A 25849-nucleotide genomic window follows, 5' to 3' on the forward strand; every position below is an offset into this window, starting at 1 on the left:
AATATCTTTGTAATGTCGTTTCACAAAAGACTTTCTCTTCAGTGTTTTATTTACACCACTGGACATTACCAGGACGAAGAAGGAAATGCTGTCTGTGAATATTAGCACTCACTCAGCCAGTGCATGATATTCACAGTCCACAGCTAGTGGTCTAGGGGCTAATGTTGCTGCTTCTGGATCACGGGGTCCCGGATTTGATTCCAGGCCGGGTTGGGGATTTTCTCTGCCCAGGGACTGGGTGTTTGTGTTATCCTCACCATTTCGTTATCATCATCATCAACATCATCATCATCATATGTGACAGTGGTTAGACTGGACTATGGAAAAAAATTGGAGTGTGTAAAAACTGGGACTTTGTAAGGGCACTGATGACCGTGCAGCAGAGTGCCCCACAAACCAAACATCATCATCATGATATTCACAAAGACAGTGGCTGAGCGTTGATGCATGCAAACATATGCACAAGTTTCTCTATACATTCTGAACACATACAATGGTGTAAATAAAACACAGAAGCAAAAGTCTTTCATGAAACAACATTAAAAAGATATTCATGTTCTAATGTAAGACTTACTACTGATAATCATTATAAAGATTAGGCAGGTGATGGAGCTCCTTAGGGAAATAGCAGAAAGGTCGGGGAAGAAGGCCAGTGTTCACTATATCTGCTTGCTGGGGGTCTCATCCGAGATGTGGAGGAGGCACTGCCGGCGGCGATAAAGAGCACTGGGTGCACCCGACTGCAAATTGTTGCTCATGTTGGCACCAATGACTCATGCCGTCTGGGTTCAGAGGTCATCCTCAGTTTGTACAGGCGGTTGGCGGTGTTGGTGAAGGCGGAAAGCCTCACTCGTGGGGTGGAATCTGAGCTAACTATTTGTAGTATCATTCCCAGAGCCGATAGCGGTCCTCTGGTTTGGAGCCGAGTGGAAGGCTTAAACCAGAGGCTCAGACGTTTCTGCGGAGATCCGGGGTGCAAATTTCTCGACCTCAGCTATCGGGTGGAGGGGTCCCCCCCGAATAGTTCAGGCATGCACTACATGCAGGAAGTGGCTACAACGGTAGCGGAGTATGTGTGGAGTGCACATGTGGGTTTTTTAAGTTAAAGAATTCCCTCCCTAGGCCCGACAAGATGCCTCCGGAGACGTGGCAAGGTAGGAGCAGGCAAAATGCAACAGGGAATAACAATATTAATGTGCTAATAGTAAACTGCAGGAGCGTGTATAGAAAGGTCCCAGAACTGCTCTCATTAACAAACGGTCACAATGCCCACATAGTACTAGGGACAGAAAGTTGGCTGAAACCAAATGTAAACAGTAATGAAATTATAAACTCAGATTGGAATGTATGCCACAGAGACAGGCTGGACAGTGAAGGGGGAGGCATGTTTATAGCAATAAGAAATGCAATAGTATCGAAGGAAATTGACGGAGATCCGAAGTGTGAAATAATTTGGGTGAAGGTCACGGTTAAAGAAGGCTCAGACATGGTAATTGGATGTCTCTATAGGCCCCATGGCTCAGCAGCTGTTGTGGCTGAGCACCTGAAGGATAATTTGGAAAATATTTCCAGTAGATTTCCCCATGTTATAGTTCTGGGTGGAGATTTTAATTTGCCGGATATAGACTGGGAAACTCAAATGTTCATAACGGGTGGCAGGGACAAAGAATCCAGTGAAATTTTTTTAAGTGCTTTATCTGAAAACTACCTTGAGCAGTTAAACAGAGAACCTACTCGTGGCAATAACATATTAGACCTTCTGGTGACAAACAGACCCGAACTATTTGAAACAGTTAACGCAGAACAGGGAATCAGCGATCATAAAGCGGTTACTGCATCGATGATTTCAGCCGTAAATATAAATGTTAAAAAAGGTAGGAAGATTTTTCTGTTTAGCAAAACTGACAAAAAGCAGATTTCAGAGTACCTGACGGCTCAACAAAATAGTTTTGTCTCGAGTACAGATAGTGTTGAGGAACAGTGGACAAAGTACAAAACCATCATACAATATGCGTTAGATGAGTATGTGCCAAGCAAGATCGTAAGAGATGGAAAAGAGCCACCGTGGTACAACAACCGAGTTAGAAAACTGCTGCGGAAGCAAAGGGAACTTCACAGCAAACATAAACATAGTCAAAGCCTTGCAGACAAACAAAAATTACGCAAAGCGAAATGTAGTGTAAGGAGAGCTATGCGAGAGGCATTCAATGAATTCAAAAGTAATGTTCTGTGTACTGACTTGGCAGAAAATCCTAAGAAATTTTGGTCTTATGTCAAAGCGGTAGGTGGATCAAAACAAAATGTCCAGACACTCTGTGACCAAAATGGTACTGAGACAGAGGATGACAGACTAAAGTCCGAAATACTAAACATCTTTTTCCAAAGCTGTTTCACAGAGGAAGACTGCACTGTAGTTCCTTCTCTAGATTGTCGCACAGATGACAAAATGGTAGATATCGAAATAGACGACAGAGGGATAGAGAAACAATTAAAATTGCTCAAAAGAGGAAAGGCTGCTGGACCTGATGGGATACCAGTTCAATTTTACACAGAGTACACGAAGCAACTTGCCCCCCTTCTTGCAGCGGTGTACCGTAGGTCTCTAGAAGAGTGTAGCATTCCAAAGGATTGGAAAAGGGCACAGGTCATCCCCATCTTCAAGAAGGGATGTCGAACAGATGTGCAGAACTAAAGACCTATGTCTCTAACGTCGATCAGTTGTAGAATTTTGGGACACGTATTATGTTCGAGTATAATGACTTTTCTGGAGACCAGAAATCTACTCTGTAGGAATCAGCATGGGTTTCAAAAAAGACGATCGTATGAAACCCAGCTCGTGCTATTCGTCCACGAGACTCAGAGGGCCATAGACTCAGGTTCCCAGGTAGATGCCGTGTTTCTTGACTTCCTCAAGGCGTACGATACAGTTCCCCACAGTCGTTTAATGAACACAGTAAGAGCATATGGACTATCAGACCAATTGTGTGATTGGATTGAAGGGAGTTCCTAGATAACAGAACGCAGCATGTCATTCTCAACGGAGAGAAGTCTTCCAAAGTAAGAGTGATTTCAGGTGTGCCGCAGGAGAGTGTCGTAGGACCATTGCTATTCACAATATACATAAATGACCTTGTGGATGACATCGGAAGTTCACTGAGGCTTTTTGCGGATGATGCTGTGTTATATCGAGAGGTTGTAACAATGGAGAATTGTACTGAAATGCAGGAGGATCTGCAGCAAATTGATGCATGGTGCAGGAAATGGCAATTGAATCTCAATGTAGATAAGTGTAATGTGCTGTGAATACATAGAAAGAAAGATCCCTTATCATTTAGCTACAATATAGCAAGTCAGCAACTGGAAGCAGTTAATTCCATAAATTATCTGGGAGTACGCATTAGGAGTGATTTAAAATGGAAAGATCATATAAAATTGATCGTCAGTAAAGCAGATGCCAGACTGAGATTCATTGGAAGAATTCAAACGAAATGCAATCCAAAGACAAAGGAAGTAGGTTACAGTATACTTGTTTGCCCACTGCTTGAATAATACTGCTCAGCAGTGTGGGATCCATACCAGATAGGGTTGATAGAAGAGATAGAGAAGATCCAACGGAGAGCAGTGCGCTTCGTTACATGATCATTTAGTAGTCGTGAAAGCATTACGGAGATGATAGATAAACTCCAGTGGAAGACTCTGCAGGAGAGACGCTCAGTAGCTCGGTACAGGCTTTTGTTTAAGTTTCGAGAACATACCTTCACCGAGGAGTCAAGCAGTAGATTTCTCCCTCTTACATATATCTCGCGAAGAGACCATGAGGATAAAATCAGAGAGATTAGAGCCCACACAGAGGCATACCGACAATCCTTCTTTCCACGAACAATACGAGACTGGAATAGAAGGGAGAACCGATAGAGGTACTCAAGGTACCCTCCGCCACACTCCGTCAGGTGGCTTGCGGAGTATGGATGTAGATGTAGATGTAAAATTATGGCAAGTAAAACATGTAATACAATACTGGTTAGAACACTTAATTTGTCAGTGTTCACAAACAAAGAAAAATAGGCACAAAATTACGGTTTGTTGTATTTTCTATGGTTTCCAGTATTTTAGACTTTCCTGCCTTGTATTTTATTTTTGTTCTCTATGGCACTGTTGTAAGGCTTCTTTTCATCATGGCTTACTTCCTGCTGCAGACACTATTTCTATGTTATGGTGCAGGCTGATGAGTCATCTGCTGACAGCTGTCATGGAGAGAGGGGTGCGCAGGACGGCTGCTTTGCAAATGTAAAGTACATCACGTACATTCCAACTGTTCACTGACTACTTTCCCTCAGTTTTAATGCCTATATTAACATTTATGACAACTTACTAAGATGACAACTGTTACATATGAATGTCTGAGGTAATAAAGTGCACAGGGGATGGCTGAAACATATGCGCTGTGCCTGACATCAGTGAAGGGACCCTCTTGCGTAGCACTGTCATAGATACAGACAGGTCCATCTTTTAAGTTACAAATATTTTATGATATTTTTATAATTTCTCTAACCTTGGTATATAACAAATGTTAATTTTATTTAATTATCTCTGAGAACAGTATTCTCACAAAACAAACAACAATTACAATTAATTCATTATGGGTCTACACATTTTATTCAACTGTGATAAATGCTCCAGATGCCAACTGGCAGCACTAGTCTTACGGGCTGCATTAATAACGTGAATTCTACCAAAGCACTATTTTATTATATGACGTAGCATGTAACTTTGTTGATATCTGCACGAGTTATTCTTGTAAATGATACATTGAAACAAAACAAGTTGAGAATCCAATCTTGGATGCTACACTTTCCTGCCTCCCAAGATTTTCTAATTCTTTTCTAAACTATGATAATGATAATACAGTAATGTACCCAGTGAATGCATAGTAATTTCAGATTCATAAATAAGCTTAGTCCCATTATATTTCATTACATACTAGTTGCTAATATAGTTGCATGATATAACTAGTTAACTCAGAAACTTTGTCAATTATTAACAATTGCTAACTGAAAAGTTCATACAGTATGACCTTAAACATTTAGTGGGTGGTAGCAAACATATTTTGGCATGTTAATGCCTAGCACTTGAAAGTACATATCTCCAACTTTTCCATAAGGTATCTAAAATTGGCTGAAATTAATTATGTTCTGAATTAATTAACACTGAAGCGCTTGACCATTGAATTATAAATTATGTCTAAATTACTGTTGCATTCTGCACTTTGGTATCATAATTTTGTAGATCACTTTTTTATGTTGCAATTGATGTGAGTAAAGTGAGCAACACGTCTCACTTGGCTTGAGCGATGTAGCATAGTCCAATAACTAACATTCTGGATAATTCACATATACTGTGGACAGTTCGTTTTCTTCACTCGTGGGTTTAATTTATGACTTCTGTGACAGTAATTACTAACTAATTCTGAGTGATATTTTATTAGAGGAACACTGTGATTATTGACTCCTATGAACAATGACATTTTAGCAGGGCAGTGTTGACAGATTTAAGAATTATTTTTGTGCACTATGTTAATTGTTTCAAGTTCCACATACGTGTGTGAGGACAGTGATATGGTGAAATGACACATTAAATTTTTGCCACATGTGAATTATTTTGAACAACTGGACTGTGTTGTGTGATTAGTGCACTGGGACAATTTAAAAGTATGTGAACAAGTGCAGTAGGTAACAATTAGCTTTCCTTTAATTGGAATATATATGAGAGCCAAAATTTGCCAAATCAACAAATACATTACGCCAAAAGTGTAATTAAAGTATTTTAAAACACTTTACCTCTGGTGTCCACCACAATATTGCTATAGACTAATAGTAAACCTAACATCTTTCAGCTAGTTTTGGAGCCAGCACAGCTGCCAAGAGGAATGGAAGAGGCTTATGCAAAAGGAGGCAGGTATGTCCCACATTCTGTGGCATTTGATATTGATGTTGGCATGATACAGTAACATATCATATTTTGTAGAGTACTTAGTACTTGCCAGTTAGTCATTTTATTGTTGTCTACGTGTGTGTGTGTGTGTGTGTGTGTGTGTGTGTGTGTGTGTAAAAATGCAAATAAGACAGATAACAAATGTCTTTTTACAAACACATACGACTATTACACAAAGCATCTACTTTCACTGGAAACAATTATTATAAAGAAGTATTTGTAATTTAAGATTCATCAAGAATATTGTGATGTACCTTTTGCATTTCTTGCCTTTTTTTTTTATGGAAAGAGAAAGGTGAAGCGGTGGCCCAGAATAGAACCTGCACCTACCGTCATGTATTTTTGTTTTTCAAATGCTAAAACAGATAAGACATAAGATGTTTTTCCTGTTCCTCGGCAAGACAAAGGACTCTCTCTCTGTTAATGAATGAAGGTAGATGCACATTATTTTAGAGCACAATTGACAGTAGCCATTCTGGTTGTGAAAATAAGTAAAAAGTCTGTATTTTTGAGGTGCGTAAAAGGAAGTACACAGTATTATTTCACCAGTGAAAAATTAAGTCATTATTCCAAGTAGTACTGCAATATATAAAAACCCAAGGAGCCCACTCATGTACTTCGAAGTTATTATGAAGATCCGATTACAAAAGTAATGATAGACACGGTCAAGATTTTGTAGGAGGATATGGCGATCTGACATAGTAGTATTAATTGGTAAGCATAAACTTACAACAAGAGAAAGACTAATTTGTTTTGGAACTAATATGAAAAGATTCTTTAACTATTTACAGGCAGCATTTATTGTGCTTGTCCGACGAGCTGAAAAATTAATCTCATTATTTCCATACATCTAAAAACTTTATTTATTATTTTTTATACTATATAAAGTGGCAACAAGTGACAGGCACAATAAGTAGTGAGCAAAACATTGATTAATAGTATTGTTAAGACAATGGATATACATGTATGTTAATAATTTTTTATGTTCCATGTACTCTGATGACATGATGGGGACAATAATGTAATACTAGAAAAATACTAATTGAGGAAAAAACATAATAACAAAAACATTAGAAGGAAGAAAACAATGATACCAAGAGTGGACAACTAAAAGTACAACAGAGGGAAGTACCAATTACAAGACAACAATAAGATAGGACCACACAATGCATGTAGAAAATGAGTTCCTAGTAGACCTATTAGAAAATCTGAGCACCCTTTTCCTAAAATCCAGAACCTACAGCTTCAGAGGCTAACACAATTGCAATCAAGTAGAGAGAATGACACTTCTTTATCAGGATGAAAAACATATTGAGTGAACAACAATTAAGATTACAATTACATATAGCTATACATGCATTTTGTCGCACGAGAAAAAGTGTGGAAGTAAAATCCAAACAGATAAAATATTAATTCTGGTAACTGCATAAGAATAAAGATTTTCTCAAGCCATGATTATCTGGATGCCGGGCACGACATGCCATTGTTGCATGCAATGCCTGTGAATATGGAACATTTCATTACAAGTAATATGTTGATTATAGTAGACGAAATTAATTACACCTCAAGGCAAAGGAATATTTTAAATGGAAGTAGTACATGTAGTATAGATGCAGATGCTGACAGGCATAGGCCAGAAGTGACTAGGAAAGATATGCAAGCCTTATTTTGAGCTTTAACAGAAACAATACAAACAGACATGAACGCAATGAAAACAGACATGAATTCCAAAATGTTGAGTTCAGAGACCAATCTGAACACAGTAAATTCAAAAATGTCAAATTTAGAAACAATAAAAGCAGACATGAACACAATAAATTCAAGGATGTTGAGTTTCGACACAGTACAAACAAATATGGCTAATATGAGAGCAGAAATGACCACAGTAAAGTCCGAGATCGGGAAGGTAAATACAAACACAATACACATATCAGGTAAGGTAAAAAATTTGTGCACAGAACTCAGTAATCTGGATACAAAGTTCACACAGCAGATTTTGCAAATCTCCACAGAGGTGGATAGGAAAATTAACGAACAAGTACAAACTTCAGTTCACAATATAAGTGAGATATTAAAAGGCACTGTGGAAGAAAAATTGGAAAAATTAACATGCACGTCTGCACAGGAGCTATCCAGAATCAGAGACACTCAGGATAACTTACAGGTAATGCAAAAGAACAAGCAGGTTAACATAGATAATGTACAATCAGAAGTAGCAAAGCTGCATTTATTCTGTGACAATTTACCAGAAAATGTAGAGAAACTCACAGTGGAGACAGGATTACTTAAGTTAGAACATAAAAGAATCAGCTCAGATATTGTGCAACTTTATGAAACAGCAAAGGATAGTACGAAAGATGAAAACACAATGTTCACAGAAAAACAGGTATGTGAACAGTGCACTTGTGTATCATCATTGGGAGCGGTAAGTGGAGCTATAAACAGCCATCCGCTGGTGAGAGAATTCAGTGGCACAGACAACAATGCCCAACCCAAGCGGTGTGAGGGCATGCCGATGCACGACCTGAGCAACAGGCAAAACTTTTATCAGATGGATATGTCATCACTGCATTTAAATGCTGTTCCAGCCTGCTGGCCAGCATTGTTAATGGATGAGAATTTAATAAAATACTGACAGTTTCCTGTATTTTCAAGTGAAACAAAGCAAATGCACTTGGAAGTGTTTGTCCGAGCCTTTAGGAATGTACTGTCAAGCTCAAAAGATCCAATATGTGGTAGGACACTATGATGTATCATGCAGCGTAACTTGCTGTGACAGTGCGAGAGAGAGACAAAGATATTGCTACTTCCCAAACATTCGCAGGAAAGTGCACAGACAGTTAAGGAAATGTAAAATTTGTCAGCTAGCCAAACCAGGAAATTTTTGTATGAAAGATTTCCTACATCCTATTATACCCACTAAACCGCTGTCAATCATTTCGGTCGACGTCTGTGGTCCTCTACCATCATCAAAGGGTGGATGCAAATATATTGTAGCTTTTCTTGATATATTTACTAAGTATGTCAAACTTTATCTATTAAAATCAGCTACTGCTGAATCCATAGCCAAGAAGCTGGTCAAGGATTATATAGTCAAGGTTGGCAAACCAGAGGCTATTCTTTCTGACAATGACTCAATGTTCACTGGATTTCATTGGAGGCAAACTTTAGCCAGTTGTGGTATAAAACAAATTCTAACATCAGTATACCACCCTTCGGCGAGTCCCGTGGAACGAATTTTTCGTGAATTAAACCGGTTCATGAGAACATATTGCCACAACCAGCAACCCAAATGGATCGATTATCTTCACGATTTTCAGTAAATTGTAAACAATATGCCACATACGACGACAGAATACACCCCATACGAACTGATGTTTGGAAAACAGGAACAGAATGACTGGATTCGACCAATTCCTAAAGTAGCTATTAACAAAATAGACCTACAAAATAAAGTACGACAATCCTTACTTAATATAATGGACAAGGCAAGAAAAAGGAAAATATATTTTGACAATCGACTTGGAAAAATAAAAACATACAAAGTGAAAGACCAAGTTTTAGTAAAACCTCATCCTAAGGCTTCACTTATACAGAGGAAGAACACAAAATGGCAATTATTGTATCAAGAACCATTTGTGATTACCAAAATACCCCATCCAGGAACTTATGTTTTGAAGGATGTGAAGAATGGAAGGGTGAAAGGAATGTATCCTCATCACTTGTTAAAGCAATTTCATGATGACTGAAGATTCTGAAGATTGAAAATACTATTCTTATCAAATAATATTGATTAGAAAATTTTCATTAAACCTATGAATCATACTTAGGATAGTTTCTTTCTTTTTGCAATTTAGTAGTTAGTTTTTCTTTTCAGGCATAATGTACGAGAGATATGCAGACATTATGTATTTGTTTTCCACTGTAAAGATAAGTTTTGTTTTCAGTATGCAGAGAATTTAGCTATAGTATGAATGATTTCTTTTAAAATTTTTTTTATTTAGTTGATAGTAACTTCAATCAGGTTTCACAATGCATAATGACCATGGGTTAGTGACTCAAATGAATCTGGTCTATGGCAAGATATTTTTTCTTATGTCAATTTAACAATCTCAATGTATGTTTGTATTTGCTTTTTTACTCGCTGAGCTGAAGTCATGCTGTTCGGAAGGGGTAACCCGTTCTCAGTTTTAAAAGGACGCATATCACTTTGTTTCAATCTTTTGTGATGAACATTGTCTTTAGAATTGTACTATTGTTGTAACATAACTGTGTATGTGAATTATGTTATATCAATTGTTGCTCGCGAAGTTACCAACTGAGCGAATGCCTTTCAGTTACAAGCACATCAACAAGTGTTAAAGTCCATCTGAAAGATGACGAGCATAATTTGACACGGCAGCTCCAGTTGGATTTGTGTATAGTGCATTCTAGGGTTGTTTATAGAAATGAAGAACACCTTACGACTTCCGAATATTTCGAATTCAGGACAGAGAATTAGAAAGAACTTTAGATTAGATTCTATTTCAGCTCATCATAGATCAAACACCTTTTCCACGGAACTTACACTGACTCTTATTTTCATGTTAACCATATGCGGAAAACCATAATACCCACGAGGAGACGGTAAAATGGGAATAGAATTCAATCAGTTACCCGGAGATGACTGATAGAAGGGAATCGTAGATGGACGTAAACCAACGCGTCGACGGTTCACCTCAAGACACAGAAGATTAACAGTGTTGTGTTTCTTTTGTGAACAGTGTTTAAATTCATTCAACAACAAAAATCCATATTGTAATTTTTTTTTTATTTTCCATTGTAATTCAATTAATTATCTTTGCAAATGAGAAATACGAGGATGGTAAATCTACCCCGAGGTTTTCCTTGGTTTTCCTTTGTGGGGCTTGGCCGAATGGCTAGATTATCCATTTGAGACATCCCAAGGCGAGTGACAGAAGCTTTGAGTGATGATAAAAAAGGTTTCTGATCACATCTCATGCCATCCTCGACAAATGAATAAAAGCAAGCATGTAAGCTATGCATATATGCTGCATCAGGAATTCAGCACAGCCTTTGTCAGCAGTATATGCACCCAAATCTATAATTTACATTTAGATAGTCATTCACTAATACCAAAATATCATAAGAAATACAGTGGACATTAATACTCTAGTGGACTTTAATACAGCGTCATAAACAATCACCGATATAGTGTTGTGTGAACGCTCGTGTTTGTTTTTGGCCAAAAACGTTCGTCCACAAGAGGGGCATATATGATGTATCATGCAGCGTAACTTGCTGTGACAGTGCGAGAGAGAGACAAAGATATTATTTATTAGTCTGTGGCGGTCAGCGCTCACATAATTATTCTTAGGATATAGTTTTTTGTTTGTTCTGGTTAAGAGTAATTTGAGGAGTGGAGAGCCATTCTTGTGATGTAAAAAATCGACGCCATTGCGAGTTTTTGATTCACATTGTAAAATATAAGTGCATATGGAAGGAAATCAGTTAATAGAACAATAAAATATTGTTCATTTCAAGAAGGTACGTCTTATTATACACCCAGCGATATACTGCTATTGTGATCTACTAATAAACACCAGCTGAGAACAGTTCCGACGGGAGCGTTCAGTTCTAGTAAAATAGTTCGATGTTTTCTTCAGAAAAGAAGTCACTTCATGGATCATTCAAATCCACAATAGTAACTGGACATTTCTCAGAACTGAAGGCTCCCGTCGGAACTGTTCTCAGCTGGTGTTTATTAGTAGATCGCAATAGCAGTATATCGCTGGGTGTATAATAAGACGTACCTTCTTGAAATGAACAATATTTTATTGTTCTATTAACTGATTTCCTTCCATATGCACTTATATTTTACAATGTGAATCAAAAACTCGCAATGGCGTCGATTTTTTACATCACAAGAATGGCTCTCCACTCCTCAAATTACTCTTAACCAGAACAAACAAAAAACTATATCCTAAGAATAATTATGTGAGCACTGACCGCCACAGACTAATAAACAATATCTTTGTCTCTCTCTCACACTGTCACAGCAAGTTACGCTGCATGATACATCATAACACACAGAAGGCGACACCCTTTTGTGGGCTACAGAGATGTCGGAACTCTCCAAGACATATGATTAATTTGAGAATGCATTTTTAGATAAATACTGGTCAACAGCTATTCAGGAGAGATTAAGATGAGAGGTATTCAACCTATTATCATATCATCCAAAATTCAAAAGGCTAAAAAACCATTTTGAAACATTACTAAAGAAACAAGACCCGCTACTGGCGTAATCCGATATGTCATGTCGATGTATTGAAAATCTTAAAGAACTAATTGTCTGAAAATGTTAGGGAAAAATTAGTAACCATTCCGAAAAATGATCTTGAGTATTTTCTCTCAGTGCTCGTTTCAATAGATCTAATTCATGAGGATGGGCAAGCCATACCTAGTTATCGTAATGGGAATGAACTCAACCCAAATGGGAGGAACAACTATGGTAACAGCAATGGCTCTAGAAACTGTAATGGTTGTTTGTGTATGAATGAACAGCATCCTTATGCACTGCCACACCACAATTGAAATCAGTACAAGATGTAGAGATGAAATTGGCAGTGAGCTGACAGATGTTTCTTTCAGAGTTGACACAGCTCCATTCTTTTCTTACCCACTGCATTTTGTTTTTTTTTCCCAAAAAGTCCTATTTCAATAATTACTTATAACCAAAGTTCTTATGTTCCAGAACTTTTAGATCTTAAATAATGATTACAGTGAAACTGCATTTATACAGTTCTCACCTCTATATTTTCTGCAGTGACATCAAGTATTGAGAGCAGTGCAAGAAGTATCAACCACTGCAGAGATAGTACATAGCAAAGTGGTATCACAAAACACATGTAAGATGCTAGGAAGAAGCCTTGTCTCCCACACTTCCTATCACTGCTGTGTCTTTGCTCTGAAATAGCATTGCCACAGCCCAGGAAGGCAGTTCTGTTTGAGGTTGGATAATGCCCACTTCCAGGAAGTTCCTGTCAGAGTAACACCATTGTGCTGCCTGCTCACCATGGCCCAGCCTCTGTCGGCCATCAGAGAGTGAGGAGACTTCCGTCTCCTGTGATCTGTGCCTATGTGCCAACACTACCTGAACTGTATCAACAAATGTCTACCAACTTGTGTTTTTTGGTGACTGCAGTGAAGCCACAGTGCAGTCATTATGAACTTGTAACAATTTACCACTCAGTGACTGTGGCTCATGTAGTGTGTCCTGAACTGCAAGTCCATGTGTTCAGTTTCACAGCTACAGCCGAGACTGGAGACAAAGATAAGTTTTGTTGTAAGTAATAAAGTGTTACTTCTTCAGAGTGTCCTAATTAACTGCATTATTATTAGGCACCTCAATGTTCAAGAAGTCAGACTAACTCCGTCTTAATAGGCTGTGAAGGCCCCATGGTACCAAACAAGAATTCAAACACAATAAGTAAAGTGATGCCAAGGATGCAGTTTGTGATTTGCTTACAGTGGCATATTGTGTAACTAACCCTCTCTTGCAGCAGTGCTATTTTTCTCACTGTGTGTGTGTGTGTGTGTGTGTGTGTGTGTGTGTGTGTGTGTGTGTTATTTTATTAAGTGTTTACGATGTCTCTTCGAGATATGTCTGTAATGCAGGCTGTATAATTGCAGGGACAAAGAACTGAACAATTAGTACAAGCACTGAAAGGAACTGTGACAGCACCATGACTGCCACCCCAGGCTGTTCAATTGTAAACAACTCAACAAACGGTTCAAGTGCCTAAATTTGGAGAATTTCTAGGGCAAAGTGAAGACTGGGCTGTTAATGTTGTGCAGTTGATGGTGCATTTCAATGCCAACAGCATAACAAGTAACCAGTGTAATTACTATTTTCTCTCCACTGTAGGCTCAGATGTATTCTGGTTCGTAGTAAAACTGTTTCAAGATCACCAACCTCATGAGGTCCCCTATAATGAATTAGTTGACAGCCTGTCAAATCATTTTATATCACAAGTGCATGTAGCAGCTGCTCGATATAAGTTTTTTGGATTAAAAAAGCAGACAGAACAGTCCTGCAAACAGTAACAGAAGTTTGTGGTCTTACTAGACAATATCACTTTCAGTATTCATGCAGGTTATGTTACAGTGACATTATGATGAGAGATGTGATTACTCAGAATGTGTCTGATTCCCATATTTGTGTTGCCATAGCAAAGCATCCAAACCCTGACCTCAGAACAGTACCGTCAATTATTGAGTCACAGGACACTGTTGACGTGTAGCCGAGCATGATTTTCAAGCACCTACAATATCTTTTATTAGGAACAACACAGTTCAGCAGCCACTCCCCCCCCCCCCCCCCCCCCCCCATCATCCCATGCCCTGTTGAGGTTAGACATTGCCCAAAGTCTGGGTCATTTGCAAACCAGTCAAACCATAAGGCATCAGCACAGCCCACAGTCACAGACGTCTTGCCCATATTGCTTTCAACACATGATAATGCCAAAAAAGCAAGTGTTTTGCAGATGGCAAACAAGACCACATACAGTCGGTACACATTGCATATATAGTATAGATGAAGTTAAGCAGCTTTCAAATTCCATGTCAAACAGTGATTCTAATGAGGTGTATGTAATATCTGCTGTGCAATGGTCCACTGACACTATTGTTGTTAACCTCTCACTTACACAATGAACTGCAATCATTTAGTTTCAGAATGATGGCTATAGAGGAATTATGAGCAAAGTTTAAACAGACTGTAAATTGTGCTCTGGACAAGTATGTGCCTAGTAAGTGGATTAAGGATGGAAAAGATCCACTGTGGTTTGATGATGAGATTTGGAAAATGCTGGGGAAGCAGCAGCTGTTTGTTGCATTTGCAGTTCACAACAGGACACGCAAATGATGACAGGCAAAGATTAGTAGACATTCATGTGTCTGTGAAAAGGTCTATCCATGAAGCATACAGCAGCTACCACCACCATGTCTTGGCTGAAGATGTGGTGGAACACCCAAAAAAATTCTGGTCCTTCATAAAATCACTTAGTGGGTCTAAGGATTCTATCTAGTTACTCGCTGACCAGTTTCGTGTGGCAGTATAAGATAGGAAGAGCAAAGCCGAAATTTTAATTTTCATATTTAAGAAACTGTTCTCACAGGAGAATTGTAAAAACATATCATCCTTTGACCATTGCATAGACTCCCATGTAAAGGACATAGAAATATGCATCGATGATGTAGAGAAAGAATTGAAAGCAAGTAAGTTGCCAGGTTGTCATAGAATCCCAATTCAGTTCTACACAAAGTACTCTACAACATGGGCTCCTTATTTAGCTCACATTTATCATGAATCTCTTGCCCAGCATAAAGTCTCAAGTGACTGCAAAAAAGCACAGGTGACTCCTGGATATAAGAAGGTTAAAAGAATGGACCAACAAAATTACAGATCAATATCCTCAACATCGGTTTCTATGCAGAATTCTAGAGCATATTCTGAGTTTGAACATAATAAATTTCCTAGAGACCAAAAAAGCTTATGTCCACAAATCAGCACAGCTTTAGAAAGCATTGCTCATGCAAAACCCAGATTGCCCTTTTCCCACATGATACACTGCAAAATATGAATGAAGAGCAACAGGTAAGATTCCACATTTCTAGATTTCCAAAAAGCAGCCAACACAGACCCCATTGCAGACTGTTAACAGAGGTACATGCATATGGAATAGACTCCCAGATATGTGACTGGCTCAAAGACTTCTGAAGTAGTAGAACCCAGTATGTTGTTCTTGATAGCGAATGTTTATTGGAGACAGGGTAACATCAGGAAATGTGACGAGACCATTGCTATTTTCTATATACATAAATGATCTGGCAGACAGGGTGGGCAGTAATCTGCTGTTGTTTGCTGATAATGCTGTGGTGTACAGGAAGATGTTGAAGATATGTGACTGAAGGTTGATATAAGATGTCCTAGAAAAAATTTTTAGTTGGTGTGATGAACGGCAACTGGCTCTTAATGTAAAATAAATAAATAAATAAATAAATAAATCTAAAAACAAAAATTATGAGACTTACCAAACAAAAGTGCTGGCAGGTCGATAGACACACAAACAAACACAAACATACACACAAAATTCAAGCTTTCGCAACAAACAGTTGCTTCATCAGGAAAGAGGGAAGGAGAGGGAAAGACGAAAGGATGTGGGTTTTAGGGGAGAGGGTAAGGAGTCATTCCAATCCCAGGAGCGGAAAGACTTAAAGTCTCCTTACCCTCTCCCCTAAAACCCACATCCTTTCGTCTTTCCCTCTCCTTCCCTCTTTCCTGATGAAGCAACTGTTTGTTGCGAAAGCTTGAATTTTGTGTGTATGTTTGTGTGTCTATCGACCTGCCAGCGCTTTTGTTTGGTAAGTCTCATCATCTTTGTTTTTAGATATATTTTTCCCATGTGGAATGTTTCCCTCTATTATATAAATAAATGAATAAGTTAATGTGGATGAGTAGGAAAACCAAACCCACAATGTTTGGATACAGCATCAGCAGTTTCCTGCTTGACACAGACATGTCATTTAAATATCTGGTCGTAATGTTGCAAAGCGATATGAAATGGAATGAGCATGTGAGGATTGTGGTAGGGAAGGTGAATGGTCGACTTCAGTTTATTGGGAGAATTTCAGGAAAGTGTGGTTCATCTGTAAAGGAGACTACATATAAGACACTAGTGTGATCTATTCTTGAGTACTGAGTGTTTGGTTTTCTCCAGGTCGGACTGAAAGAAGACATCGAACCAATTCAGAGGTGAGTAGGTAGATTTGTTACCAGTAGATTCAATCAGCATACAAAAGTTAAGGATATATTTCAGAAGCTCAAGTGGGAATTCCTGGAGAGAAGAAAACATTCATTTCGAAGAACACTACTGAAAAAGTTTAGAGAACCAGCATTTGCAGCTGACTGCAGAATGACCCTACAACTGCCAACGTACATTTTGTGCAAGGGCCACAAAGATAAGATACGAGGAATTAGGGCTCATACGAAGGCATACAGACAGTCGTTTTTCCATTGATCTATCTGTACGTGGACCAGGAAAGGAAACAACTACTTGTGGTAAAGGATACCCTCTGCCATTCACTGTATGGTGGCTTGTAGAGTATGTATGTAGATGTAGATTGCCATGAAATAACTCTTAACTTATCAATTGCCAATTCAATAATTTCTATGTTTTGTTGCATGTGTTCAACAAGTGTGCTAACTGCCAGATAGATACTGGTGCTTCTGTTAGCTGCTCAGCTGTGCTACATATGAATGGTTATGTAGCCCCCACCATCCGTGACCACATTACTCATGTCAGCATTAAATGGATAACCTATTCCAGTGCTTGGGATGTCCAGTGTACCAGCCATGTTCTGTGGAACAACTAAAACAGTGTTATTTTATGTGTTGTGCTCTTGTGAGTCTATTAATATTTCTGGCATGACCTTTTTGGATTCTCAATTCTCAATTCATGAGAATGTGTTACAAATTAATTCATCTGAGTTTTTAATCAATATTAATGCATTATGTGACAAGTACACTTCTTGTTCCATGGTAGTTTAGGCAAGGCCCCAGGATATGAGGTTCACGTGACACTGTAAGATAATGTGCAGCCCAAGTTTTTTTGTGCTCATCTTGTCCCTTATGCACTATGGGACTGGGTTACCACAGAGTTGCAGCAATTGTAGGACAGTGACTCATCTAAACAGTGTCATCCAGCCAATGGGGATCACCACTAGTAGTCCTTACTAAACCAACAAGCAGATTGAGATTCTGTGCAGACTTTAAACCACTGCCCACCCACGAACTGTTGTAGATTATTTTCTGTTGTTCCACTCTGATGATTTGATGGACAGATTATATCAGGGTCATTTCTTTTCAAAAATTAATTTCCTAGAGGTCTACCTGCAACTGCCTTTGGATGAAGAATCAAAGAAGATTTTTGTGTTCAACACACGCAAGGGATTATTCCAGTTTCAGCGGTTACTATTCAGTAGCATTTATGCACCTGCTAGTTTCCAAAGGTACCTTGAAGAACTGATGTCTCAAGTACTTCCTTATTACAGCTTTTTAGAGTTTTCTCTGGTTGTATGTCAGAAGAACAATTACAAAATTTAGAGTCATTGTTTCAAATGTTGTCCAAAAAGCGACAGATGTGCAACTGTTCTAAGTGTTCCTTCTTTCTCACTAAAACTGAGTATCTCAGCCATGTGATTAATGCACACAGCATACATCCATCATAGTCACATTTAGTGGCCATTTGAAACTTGCCTGCACAAACCAATATATCAGAATCACAAGCTGTAATGGGAAAGCTAACCTATTACTTCTGTTTTATACTGAATGCTTGTCAGATTGTTGCGCCTATAAATTGGTTTTGCCAGAATGATATCATCAGCCAAATATAACACTGCATTCCAGTGAGAGAAAGACACACCTCTAAGTGATTGGTGTTTGGTCCACTTCACCCCCAGCAAGCCTGTCATTCTTGCCATAGATGCTTCATCTTACAGCATTGGTGTCGTGTTGTCACACTGAGTGGGCTCCAATGACATGTCAATTGTGTCCTGCATCAAAGACATTGACCAAGGCCCAAAGCAACTACAGATAGCTTGAAAAGGAGGCTTTGACTATTATTTGGTCATTTATGGAGTCACACTCTTCTATCAATACCCATACGGCCGCTGCTTTACTCTAGTTAAGGACCACAGACCATTCATGGCTCTGTTCAGGTGCTCCCAGCCTGTCCCAGCATGTATAGTGCTGAAGTTACAACAGTAGGCCCTTCTATTGTACAATTACCAGTACGATTTGTCATATCAGCTCACCAACAAACATTCAATGCTGACTTCATGTCAAAATTTCCTGTTGGCTCAGATGCTGCATTTGATTCTTCTGAGGAGTCCTGTCATCACATTAACTCAGAGGAAAGCCAGATTTTGGAACATTTTCTGATCACCTTCCACCATGTGGCACAGGAGACAGCATTGGATCTGATGTTGTGGATGCTACTAGAGTTTGTTCATTATGGGTGGCCTGGGAGTCTGAAGGTGGTCTGCCACATGGTGGTTCATCACTACTTTGCTGTACATCTCTGTACAGATGGGCATCCTCCTGATACACATCGAAAAGGGCAATGCAAGAGTCACGGTCCCTCAGTCCTGTATGTGGGAAGTTTTTCGGTTGTAGGACCAATGACATTGGGGTATTGCCTGCACCAAATAGTTGTACATAGTTGGAAACAGATGCACAAATAGAGGCCATGATGGCACAGTATGCAATGTGTGCTGAGTATCAACCTGCCACCCACTGTGGTACTTTGAGTGGCCACATCCTGACAGAACTTGGCAATCACTGCACAAAAATTTTGCTGGGCCATACTGGAACATATACTGGCTACTGGTTGTCGATGCTTACAGAAAATTTCCCTTGTCATTTCAATGAAGTCTACCACAACACTCAGCACAGTATCAGCTCTTATGTCGATCTCCCGAACTGAAAGCTTACCTAAGATGATAATGTCAGATAATGGGTGACAGTTTATGTCTTGGGAATTTGAATAGCTTTGTGCAGACAATGGTACTCAGCATGTCCTAACAGCACCTTTCATCCACAGTTGAATGGAGAAGCTGAACACTTTGTAAGGACCTCCAAATCACAGATGGAGAACTTGTTAACAACCCACACTTGCGACCAAGATTTGAAAGTTTCACTGTTGTTATATCGCTCCCCGCTCAAAGATGGAAAGTTCCCAGCAGAGCTCCTGCATGGCGGCTGCCACAAGACTCTGCTCAATTTGCTATGTCCATCAAAGAGACCTTACTTCCCTCCTTCCACATCACAGTTTTGACACAGAAACCACTATTCTTTCATGTGTTTGGCAAGGATCACAGATGGGAATGGGGTGTGGTGTCTGAGGTGTTGTTCCTCTCCACCTACATCATCCACAGCCCCCCCCCTCCCCCCCTTTATGTTCACAGAATATGCAACAGCCATCGTCACAGTTGTAGATGTCACCTCCGGCAGCACAGTCTTCTCCACAGAGGGAGATGCCCATAGATGACCTGGTGCTGCCACCAGCATCACAGTCATGCTGGCAGCATGCGACACAGCCCGGTCGCCCAGCCCAACATCCTGGAGGGCCCAGACGTTGTCTCCAGTGGGCTGCCTGTCACATTGTCTGCCTCTGCACCTATGGCCACTGATGTGCATCCTGTGTTTGGTTCCCTGGTCAGTGTTTCCAGCCACATACAGGGTAGATACAACAATGTTGGTGGATTCTTGGTGCTGACTGACATTTCAGCACCTACTTCCACAGTTGCACCAGTGCTCTGTCTTGCCCCCCATCTCCACATCTGACACTGGGGTGGATGTTTGTGAGGAGAGGAATGTGGAATCATCAAGTATCAAGAGTGGGACAAAAATATTGACCACTGCAGAGATACTGCACCGCAAAGTGGTATCAAGATGTGCCAATGAGATGCCAGAAAGAAGCCACACCTCTCGCAGTTCCAAGGTACCATTGCTGTGACTATGCCTTGAAATAGCATCATCAGTGGCCAGGAGAGCAGTTCTGTTTGAGGTCAAATCCTGCCTACTTCCAGGAAGTTCCTGTTGGAGTAACATCATTGTGCTACCTGCTCGCCATGACCCAGCCAGTGTCAACCATTGGGGTGTGGAGAGACTTCCATCCTCCTACACACCAATGCTATCAGAAATGTGTCGACAAGTGTCTACAAACCAGTGTTTTCTAGCAACTGTAGTGAAGCCACAGTATGGCCATTCTGAACCTGTAACAATTTGCCACTCAGAAATTGTGGCTCATTTGGTATGTTCTGAACTGCAAGTCCATGTGTGCAGTTTCATAGCTACAGCCAAGACTCACGAATAAAGGTAAATTTTGTTGTAATTAACAAAGTATTACTTATTCATAGTGTTCTAATTAACCATATTATTACTAGCCACCTCAGTGCTCAAGAAGTTGGACACACATTTGTGCACTTTTTCATTTTGTAAGCAAAATTACCTTACTTTCACAATTTCTGTTTACACGCTTTCCTGTTTTTATGCTATTATTTTTACTCCCCAACAATTATTTTGGTCATACACACACAATATAAAGATCAAGAAATCATCACAAAATGTTTTGTATGGGCTGTGGCCTGTGACTGTCAGTTTTCTGTGTACATGTAAACTCACAATGATTACTGCGGGCCGTAGTCACAGTACACATGGTGAGACTGTTGTTTGTGACATTGTGGCAGTTGGTTTCAGAGATAAGGAGGGGGAACATGTACCATGGAGCAACAATCACAACACAGCAGTGGTACACAATGTTGACAGTCATGTGAGCAGGTGCAGGGTACATTGAGTGAAACTAGATTCTGATGAACCAGAAGACAATGACTGGGCCCAAATTTCAAATGGCATTTATTTTGATGATTGTGTTGATTGTAATGCAGATACTGCCATGTGTTGTGTGCAAAATGATGATGAAATAATTAAAGAAACTGTGCCACTATTAGTTGAGGAAAAAGAAAAGTGCTTCTTAGGAATCCAAAGAATGAGATAGTGAATCTGAGGACTCTCCCAGCCTGTCAGAAGCACTCCATTCAGAGTACCACAAGATTAGATAAAATCGAGAAACACTGATGACAAGATGTGCACAATAACTCAGTAACTGCATATGAACACTTGATCACAACACTGCACTGTTGATATCCCCCCCCCCCTCCCGCCCCCCCCCAGAAAAAAAAAGAAAACCCTACTGTAAAGTGGATGTATCTCCTGTTTACATGTATTTTATATTAATACTTATATTAATATAAATAATATATTAATAATTAATACACTAATATTAATATTATGAAGTTTCAATCTAATGTTAATCTCATTTGTTCATTTATTTTAGCATGCCCCTTCAAAAATCTACAAAAGTGGTTCTACTGTATTTGCAAAATTCAGTACAATAGTTTTGTAGCCCGGATTTTTCTGAATCCAAAAACTCCCACTTCTATCAGAAGAATTTGTTATTTTATTAATTACTCAACTTGGAAAATTTTCTTTTTTGTCAACTTTTGAAAGGCACTGGAAATCCCTGCAAAGGTAGAAACCTATAATTTTGTGTTTTCTCTCATAATACAGGTCATAGTTAAACCAAATTGTTCTTTTGCTTACTGTAATTCTTGTTCTCAGGTTTTGTTCCCTTGAATGTTATTAATTACTGTGCAACATCAAATTTTGATTTTTATTCTTATGTTCGTTTGTAAATAAGGGTGCAGGACAATGTTCGAGGCAATCCCACATTAGTTATCAAACTGTACACAGCATGTTGTAAGTAGCCATTAACATATTAAAATCTCTGTGCTGTGAGTCTGCAATTAGTGGTTGAAATGTATACTTCCTTGCAGGACAGTTGTGATTTTGGAGCAATATGAAGTTGGTCTGGAGGTATCAAACATTACATCAATAACATGTATTGATGAATCAGTGTGTGGGAGAGGTATCATGTATCATATTCACATACCTTTGATGTAATCTGCCAGCGATGAAATGTGAAACTGTTAGTTAATGAGTGTTGCTTATATGATCTGGTTTTAATATTATGGCTCCAGACTATTAAAAACTCATCATCATAGAAATAAAATTGTGTTGTAATAAATATGAATGAACTGAAAACTATGTGCTGCAGTAAAGTGAATAGTCTTTAATAAATGTCAATTAAACAAAGGAGGGGAGTGATTCAAGAGAACAGATTATGAGTCAACTGAAGTTTAGTTGCCACATCAGGTAAGTTACAATATCATGTGTCTGTACTCATATACATGTAATAAAGGTTAACTGACATTCAGAAATAAAGAAAGTATTTTAAGTGATGTGTGATAGAAGAACAATAAATCACTAAATTAATACCAACATGTTGAAGAATGAAGCTGCAGTAATTGCAGAAATAAATAAAGCAAGTAATAGTCTTATTTTGATGTGTATTACAAGGTAGTTGTTTTTGAAAATTCAGAAATGAGAAGAGGCTTACTGAAAATCAAATACTTATCATTTTTATTTCAACTCCAATCCTCCTCACGGAATGTTGCCTTTCAAATGTAACATTTAAATTATGAGGTACGAGGATCATTCCAAAACTAATATTCCCATTTATTTTTATGAAAACTACAACAAACAATAATGTAGTCACATAGCACATCAGCCACATAATGCAATTTTACTACACAATCACAACCATTTGCCACACACATTTGCTAATGGTGAACAAGAGCCTGCATGCTGCACTTATAAAAATGTGACCCAGTTGAAGTTAACCACTGCCTTACAGCTTTGATGGGAGCATCTGAGTCTGAAACATGTTGTCCACATAATCTGGCTTTCACAGACCCAAACAGATAGATATGTTAGAACAGCCCTGCAAAATCTGGCAACAAAATGGATCATCACAAAACTGTTGGGGGTCTAGCATTATTGTGTGGCCAGGGGATGTTTACCTCCATCTCTGGCATGAATCTGGAAATTCAATTTTCAGCCTAATTAGTATTGTCTCATAGTGTTCTCATTTGACAACTTCTCAAGGCTTTGAGACATCCAAAAGACCTACACCTCACCTCTTCCAGGAGACTGCACACAGCATTTTGCCTGCAGATGACTGTCTCGAACTTTATTGTCATACAATTCCACATATCAGCACTTTTGGACTTTCACTTGGATCTGGGCTAGCTGTAGTGTCACTGTATCCCATCTCTCATTCAGAAAATTGTCATTTTAATATTGGGTTAATCCAACAGTCCTGAAAAATATCCATTCAATGAATTTTTTTGGCCCTGTAAGCATCTGCAGTACTCATCTTGCACACATATTATGATAACTGAGGTCGCATAGCCTCTCATGTGAAGCATTATGGCTGACATTCAGCAGTGTACGAGATTCCTCTGCCTTAATCTACCAATCATCACAGACAAGTCAACTGAGATACCGTTCATTATGAGGGGTGACATACGAGCAGGGCTGACTGGGGTGGCTCAGACACTTATCAATCGTTTTCTGAAATGATCTGTCCAAACATATGAAATAAAATAGATTAGAGAAATGTCTGGTACATCCTTGAACGATGCTCAAAATCATGGGCAGCAAATGAAGGCCGACTGAGAATGTGCATTCTCTATTTTATTTCAAGAATTCTCACTGTTGAATAATTTCTGGTACTCAAAATGTGTTGAAAATTATTTACATTTTCAGGTAGGTATGATAGAAATATGTCACAGTCACACAACAACAGACTGTATGGTTTACATAATCCACCAAACATACATCCTGTAGTATTCTTTACTATTCTACATTAAAAACTGGATCTCATGTGTGTCAGTTTGATAGTCCATCTGAACATTTCCCACTGGCTATGAGAATTCAGCCAAAAATCCATTGTGTAATTTTCCCTCAAATCAGCAATTAATTTTTTCTTAAATATCCTGTTACTTTAGGAAATTAATTTTCAAAACTAGACCTCATTTTGGTCAATCTGATAGCCAATTTCTACATTAACCAACTCTTCCTCTGGCTATGAAAATTCCAACAAAAATCCATTGCATAATTTAAAAAGGGACTCATTTTAGCTCCACTCAAATATTTGATCAAAAAATAGGAGGTACTAGTTTCAGAATGACCCTCGTGTATGATTTGCACACCAGACAAGAATGCGGGGCTGTTCCATACCTTAACTGAATAGGCCAGAGCCAGAGTTACAGCCAGTGGCAGACCTTCAGGTACAGCGACTACCAGCACTGTAACGCCAATGATGAAGTGTCGCACAAATTCGTTAGCATGTGAAGGCTTCCACTGCTCTTTTCCGATGACGTACGTTCTGATACAGAACTGCATGACCAGTATAATTACTATCATTGCAGAAACGAATGACCCTGAAATTTAAAATCATAATCATTTGATACCAAATGAGCAACCTGAGAGGACAAATATGAAGCATACAGTAAACAACAGACCAGAGGCTCAGTTGCTAACATTGTACTGGGTGTTCAAAAAGTGACAAACCTTACTGAAACATGTTCCCCTTTAGTCACAGATATGATCCTCACTCAACTGAAGAAGATATGCATTACAGATTACATCCAATTTTGATCCAGTGCACTGGTTGGTCCTGTTATAATAAGACTTGGAATGTGTCCACAGAAAAATATGGTAAGAGAACACCAAACTAGCTTGATGTCATACACAACTACTCCTGGAGTACACATTATACAGGGTGAAAAGTATTTAAACCGACAAACTCTGGAAGGTTGTCGGGGACATCAAAACAAATACTTTTCCCTAATGTCATTTTTTCCTATGAGGATTATTTAAACCATTGGAGGCCGTATTACGCTCTTCAGTTGTTAGAGGCCATATTATGATCTTCAGTTGTTAGAGGGCATATTACGCTCTTCAGTTGTAGACAACTGCTATCCACCAGTGTAGTAGTGCATTGTCTCTGTTTACTAATGGAGCGATACACCTGGAGTGAGTACACTGATATGGTTGGTGCATACTACGTAGCACACCACAACGGACAAGCTGGACAGTGGGTTTATCAACAATATCCTAATCGCCGTATCCCGCATCATACTGTACAAGCTTTGCTGCTGGGTACCAGCATCTGCACGAGACCGGGTCATTTAGCAGATTACCTGGACAGGGATGTTGTCGCACAGTAAGAACGCTGCAATTTGAGGAAGCTGTCTTGCAGCATGTGGAGCAGAATCCTTCAATCAGCACTCGTGCGATTGCACGTAACATGTGGATGAAACAGAC

General features: G+C 39.1%; 1 protein-coding gene across 1 annotated transcript in view; it reads right to left on the minus strand.

Moving 5' to 3' along the window:
• LOC126108776 (plasma membrane calcium-transporting ATPase 2-like) overlaps positions 1–25849 on the minus strand; it is a 532870-nt gene that overhangs the window by 315908 nt on the left and 191113 nt on the right. The window contains exon 8 of the mRNA XM_049914127.1: positions 24761–24963. Within this exon, the coding sequence (XP_049770084.1) occupies positions 24761–24963 (203 nt within the window). The remainder of the gene's footprint in view (positions 1–24760; positions 24964–25849) is intronic.

This window comes from Schistocerca cancellata, chromosome 11 (genome assembly GCF_023864275.1).
Source record: "Schistocerca cancellata isolate TAMUIC-IGC-003103 chromosome 11, iqSchCanc2.1, whole genome shotgun sequence".
Lineage (NCBI taxonomy): Eukaryota > Metazoa > Arthropoda > Insecta > Orthoptera > Acrididae > Schistocerca > Schistocerca cancellata.